The 6,101-nt window shown below is 31.7% G+C and overlaps 1 protein-coding gene across 1 annotated transcript; it reads right to left on the bottom strand.

The window, feature by feature from the left end:
• Positions 1–539: 539 nt before the first annotated feature.
• Positions 540–5,773, bottom strand: LOC123214926 (transmembrane protein 87B). Its single transcript, XM_044634955.1, has 5 exons — positions 5,447–5,773; positions 2,975–3,911; positions 2,217–2,312; positions 1,232–1,368; positions 540–981 (listed from the first exon to the last, which is right to left on the bottom strand). Exons 1-5 carry the CDS (start codon positions 5,668–5,670, stop codon positions 810–812), a joined length of 1,566 nt encoding a protein of 521 aa, XP_044490890.1. The 5' UTR covers positions 5,671–5,773; the 3' UTR covers positions 540–809.
• Positions 5,774–6,101: the final 328 nt, after the last annotated feature.

The raw sequence follows: 6,101 nt of genomic DNA, 5'->3' as shown, positions 1-6,101 counted from the left end.
TGATTTTTTACATGCAAATAGTTACATTTTAAAAAGCTAACTCTGCTAGCTTCCAAATCATTTTATAAATGTAAATATTCTACATGAGCTTGAAACTTGGGGTCAGTTGAGAGTGGTTGCACTTTCCTATGATCGCTTGTTTTATAAGCTATCACCTGAAAAGTATTTGACAAATATATTTCAAAATTAATCACAAAAGAAGTAAGGCTGCGAATTTAATTTATTATTAAAAGGTTTCAAAAGAAGAATTTTTTAGCTTTTAGAATTCAAAAATTGCATTTAAGGCAGTAGTCAGTTGCAAAAATACCCCATTATAAAATTAAATTCAAAATTATTTTTTATAAATGATTTTTAAAATTAACATGATACAATAAATTAAAATTTATAAACTAGAAACAGAAAAGTCAATAAACTAAAAATGGATGCTTACAATGCAAGACAAGACAACCCTTTCTTTCCACTTAGGTAAACACATACATAGTAGACTATCAAAAAGGTAAAACCTAATTTAGGGTATTAATATTTTTCAAATTTCAGTCTTGGATTATAATTTTATCAATATTTCATTTACTCTCTCGAGAAGCTCCTGTTTGCCACACTTACTTACAGAACCAACAAAATAATACAGTGAACATTTACAAGGCAATCAGCAAAACAACATTTTAGCAAAAATTTGCACCTCCACATAGCATGGCGACAGGTTGTTACTCAGCTAAAGTTTACCAATCCATAATTGGCTACATCTTCTGTTGATCTCAATTTGACATGAGGATTCGGTATTATGAGCTAACAAACAAGTTTCCAACTCATTATTCCCTCTTATCCTCTTCCGTGTCATCTTCATCGAAAACATCAGTGTTTCCAATATCAGTCTCTTTCTTCTCCTGCTTAACTAGATTAAGATCACCCTCTGACTTGCCCCTTGTTAAAGATTGCGTTTCTTCATCATATTCTTCTCCAACTTCATCCGAGTAAGCATACCTAATATAGTTGAAAATTGAACATAAATGTATAATGAAGAGGGTACTGATGACATTAATGACACTAAAATCTAGTAAGAGCTTGAATATGAGCAGGATAGATGAGCAGGAGTTTGACAAAGTCCAAATTTCAAAAAGTTAATGGAAGCTAGGTTTGGAGGAGCAAAGTTCCAGGAAGTACTTCTATTTAGACCTTTTCATTCCTTAACAAGAACCTTGCATAGATTCAAATTGTGATTAATACAGCATACCTTTGAGAATTCTGAGATGGGGCCCAGAGATAGCAAATAACACACAGCAACAAAAAAGCCAGTACATCCCAGAAAGCAGTAATGATCCAGGCACTTTGCCACCGTTCATTGAAAGGATCTGTAGCCTTGAAGTACACCTATACAAACAACATTAGAAATTTTGGATAAACTGCCCAATATGAAAAAACGGGAAACAAAGGAATTAACCTCAAGGAGGCATTACATCTTCTAAATTCGAAGAATCCAAGCCCTAAGACTATGTCAAACAAAAATATTCTTTTAAACCATAAAATAATATCTTAGGCTTTTAGTGCTCAGCAAAGGAGAATTTCATTAAATAAAATTAGTCAATTAGCTAGTGACAACATGTAAAAGAAACATTGAATTTCAGAAATCCACTACCCCAAAATCTCCAATGTCAGAAGTGACTTTAATTCATAAAAGCTTTCCAAATATCCAATAAAACAATAAAGGGTGTCATGAACCCAGTATGCCAGAAAAAAATTAGGAAAATAGTAGCAGAATGAATTTAGTGAAAACAGTCTCTCAGATGAACATAAGATAATCCACCTTTCTTTTTTTTTTTTTTTAATTTGGAGATAATATTGAGTAGTCTTGCAATAGTTAACTGCTGTGAATCTCAATTCCAATTGAAATTGCAATGTCACTGTGAAAATACAAGGTTATCACTAGTTTGCCAGGAGTTGTCCTTGAATAGAAGTCATAAAATAATACTAGGAATCCAGAAAGTTCTTTAAAAACCAGAAAAAAAGGAAGAAAAAGAAAATCAGTTTGTCTTTTGCTGCTGCATGAAACAACATAAAGCCATCCTCAAAGTCATTTTTCCTTTCACTTTTCATTCTTTTTTTTAAATTTTCTTTCTACATTGTAATCAATTCTTCACATGGTAAAACAGGATCATCAATCACAGGGCATGACTTAACATTGGCACAAATGGTCATAAATCCTCAAATAGAGATCATACCTCATAAGTTATCCAAACAACCGAAGCAATCACTGTGACGGCCAATGCATTTGAGAACTTCCTATATATATCCAACTTAATAGAACTCCTTTTTGACTGGATTAAAGAAAACAGAAAAGTTCAAAAAATACAGAAAACCCTGATAACATTAATTTCTGATAAATTAATAATTGCAATAACTTTTTTTCCCAGTCCTGGCTAGGGCCAATGGGCTAAATTAATAAATTTGAAAATTTTATAATATAACACATGATAATAAAACCCTTAAAAGTTCCTATATGTCCCACTAATAATATAAAGTTATAATTTGTTAATATAATTAGAAGTTATTGTAGGGTTTTATTTGATTAAATGTTCATAAGCAAATTAATTAGAAGTATGTGTATTGGATCTGTGTTGATAGGTACATTCATGATATTAAATTACTACTTTAATTAAATAAGAAAATTAGGAAAATAAGAGATATTTTGATAAATTAATAAATTATAATTTATATTAATAATTTAATGATTTATTGATTAATTAATACTTCATTTACTTAATATGTTTCTTTGGTCCTAACACTATTAATTTAAAGGGGTTTTTTACAGTATAATAATAATAAAAAGAAGAAGAACAAAATAACATCAGAAAGTTACTCTATATGAAGCAATACAGTGAATGAGAAAATATGAAACAACTACATAAGGAGTAATGACAACCAAATTCACAAAGATTATATATTACAGTAGAAATGAAGCATTAACAAATATTGATACCTGTAATTGCTCCAGTGTTTTTGAAAGAGCATTAAAGATCCACAATATCAAAAAGGCATCCAAGAAAGCATCTGGAAGGACTAGAAAGAGTCTTACTCTTCCTGATATGTCACTAATGGTTCCTACATACTCGGTAATATCCAGCAATTCTGATGCCAAGAAGTATGTTGCTCCAAGAAGAAGAACCTTTGAAGTAAGTCCACCAAGAGTGGGCCGCACAACACCATAACCCATTGAAACGCAAAGTATCAAAAGGCGAGAAAGTGTTTTCCTTATAGCTCCAATTGTCACAACCCAAGTTGTAACTACAACTGGCCTCATGCCTGTGTTATTGAAATTCACATACTCAAGAAACCAAAAGAGCATTTCAAACAGCCCCAGAGTTATAACAGCTGTGATGCAATGCTGAAGTTGCAGTATGTCCTTCCAAAACCTCAGATATTGTACGAACCAAAATACACAAAGAACCACATAAGCAAGAGACATATACACATAAAAATTCATCAATGGGGCCATCCTACCAGGTAAATAACCATCAGGATTCTTCCACAATGTTTTTCCGCTCATTACTAATCCCTTGAGTTTTGGGTCACATGCTATGAAGAATAAATTATACATTCCAGTCTTTGTGATAGGAACATCCACATTATCAATGTTTGTAAACAATGAGTTCCCCTTAAACTGTACAGTTAAAACAATAGGCCAACTATTATCAGTCGCAGATGGCATCCTTATAACTTCACCCTGTTTGCAGCCTTCCAGCTTTGCAAGATCAGGGGTGCAACATATAGACCTTTGTCCACCGTAGGCAGAACCACCTATATTATTTCGATCTGCTGCCTCAAAAATTACAACTTGTACCAGCCCGGTACTGTGCTCCATGTCTCTATGCTCATCAGCAGCAGCCTTAGTCCTCCAGAAAGTGATATTCTCAAATCTATTTCAATTATATATAGAAGAGATCCAATTATTGGTAGAAAAGAAGGAATTTCAAATTGAGGGAAGGATGAAGATAGTTGATGTTCATATGATAATATGATCAAAGAAGGCATACATATCAAACTTAATTATAGGTATTCTCACTGAACATTGAACCAATGGGTTGAAAATATAGGGTCTGCTCAATGCTTTTTTGTTTTCATTCTTTCCACTTTCATTATCCATTTTATCTTGGTAAATGAGTAAAATATACTCACCTTACATTTACATAGTTCAAAACAGAAAACATAAACAACAAAGAATTCAATGTATAACCAGGAACTTGAAAACACACAAAACATGAAAAACAAGTATTCTCGACATTTAAACTTATTATAAAAAAATAAACAAATACAATTTTCTTTTTCGAAAAAATGAGAATGAAGGCATTTGCAAATTTAAGAACATAAAATCAAACTTATTAAATTCATTTTCAAAATCATTTTTTGAAAAGAAAAACATCAAATAAAATCTTGAGCAACACCTTTGGGGGCATTCATCTACGTTTTTAGACATTTTGTTTAATAAAAAAAACCAAGGATGAAATTAGTAAGTTTAATTTTGTATTTTCAAAAAAATTTTTAATATTAGTATTTGAATACGAAAACAGTGAAAATGTGTTTCTTATTGTTTTCCTGCAATAAACATGAAACATTGTGGTACGGTGGAGAAAGAAAACGCAGAAAACAGTCTTTTATGTTGTGTTTTCAATTTTTTATTTATTTTTTTAGAAAAATGAAATGATAAATGAATAAGTATTACACATTTTATGAGATAGAATAGAGAATGAATCTCTCGCAAGCAATTCTAAGTATATAAGTAAATAAAATTTTTAATATCTGAAGTTCTGAACCCAAAGAAAATAGAGAAACTGTCAAGTAACTTCACTTAAGAGTTGAGACGGAAGATTCTTCAAATGAAAGCAAACCCATGATACAAGTAACCAATCCACAATAAACTACAAATAGATTTGGCACTATCTATTATAAAAAATATATATATTTTTAAACCCAGTATTTGAAAACGTTAGGTCTGCAAAATCATATCTGATGGCACTATGTTACCTAACAGCAACCGACTTCTCAACTAATGCCCTGCAGAAAACACTCGCTCGCAAAGCATGAATTGAACATTTCAGATCAATTATCAATAAACACTTCGGATTCATTTCTAAATTCTGATTCATCCATTACATACAAATTTGAACTACAACTCAGATTATCGATCAAAAGTTCTATCTTCATTAACTAAACATAATATTACCCGCTATTTTATCTTGTTTTTCTTCTCTTAAGAATCAATGGCATCAATTTCCAATTCATAACTCACAAAAATGAAACTTTTAAGATTCAATTCAAAGAATCCAACATTCATATTTTATAATTTACAGGAAATTCCACGTCAGATCCGATTATGATTTTATGAATGCATCAAACCATTCAACCAGCATTGATCTGACAGTATGAAAATCATTTCAAAGAAAAAGTTCCATACCGAATAAAAGAGCGGCCGTCGTGGAGGGATGAGGGGACGGAGGCATCTTCGGCAGAGACAAGAGATGCGGCGAGACCTTCGCTACCGCCGGCAAGAAGAAAGGCGTTGCCGACTTCTCGGAAGGGGTCGGTGTTGTAAATGTGGATGGAGGCACAGGCAGGATTCGAAGTAAAGTAGAGGGAGAGAATGGCAATGAAAGTTAAAGTTGGAAATGGGGAAGCCATTAAGTTCAAATGAGAGTAGAAAGAGAGAAAGTAGTGGCGGATTTGAAGCAAAGACTTGTTTGAGTTGTCAAGTGTCGGTGAGTGAGGCAGAAGAAAGCCGTTAGATTCACGCGCGCAAAGAGCATGTGAGGATGATGGATGATGTAGCAACGTGGATGGAATGATAGCTTAGGTGATTTGAATTTATTTATTTATGGCCAAAGAAGTTATTTCCACCTTAAGAAGCCTCTAAAATTAAGTTTTCACTCTATAAATCTTAAATATTTACTTATAGAAATTTATTTTATTAATTTCAAAGATAAAATTATTATTTTATTTATAATATAAAAAATAAATTAAAATTTAATCTCTTTTTTAATTTAAAATTCTAAAAGTTAAACGTTTATTTCCTATAATAAGTTTTAAAAAATAATATTTCTCTCTTTAAGATT

Source organism: Mangifera indica, chromosome 4 (genome assembly GCF_011075055.1).
Source record: "Mangifera indica cultivar Alphonso chromosome 4, CATAS_Mindica_2.1, whole genome shotgun sequence".
NCBI classification, from domain to species: Eukaryota; Viridiplantae; Streptophyta; class Magnoliopsida; order Sapindales; family Anacardiaceae; genus Mangifera; species Mangifera indica.
This window is presented reverse-complemented; position numbering and strand designations above follow the sequence as displayed.

Coding starts and splice junctions, on each gene's coding strand:
- LOC123214926 (XM_044634955.1), bottom strand. CDS start 5,670: ATGGCTTCCCCATTTCCAACTTTAACTTTCATTGCCATTCTCTCCCTC. Junction 2,313..2,974: donor AAACACTGGAGCAATTACAG/GTATCAATATTT, acceptor TCTTTAATCCAG/TCAAAAAGGAGTTCTATTAA. Junction 1,369..2,216: donor TTGTTTGGATAACTTATGAG/GTATGATCTCTA, acceptor TTGTTTGTATAG/GTGTACTTCAAGGCTACAGA.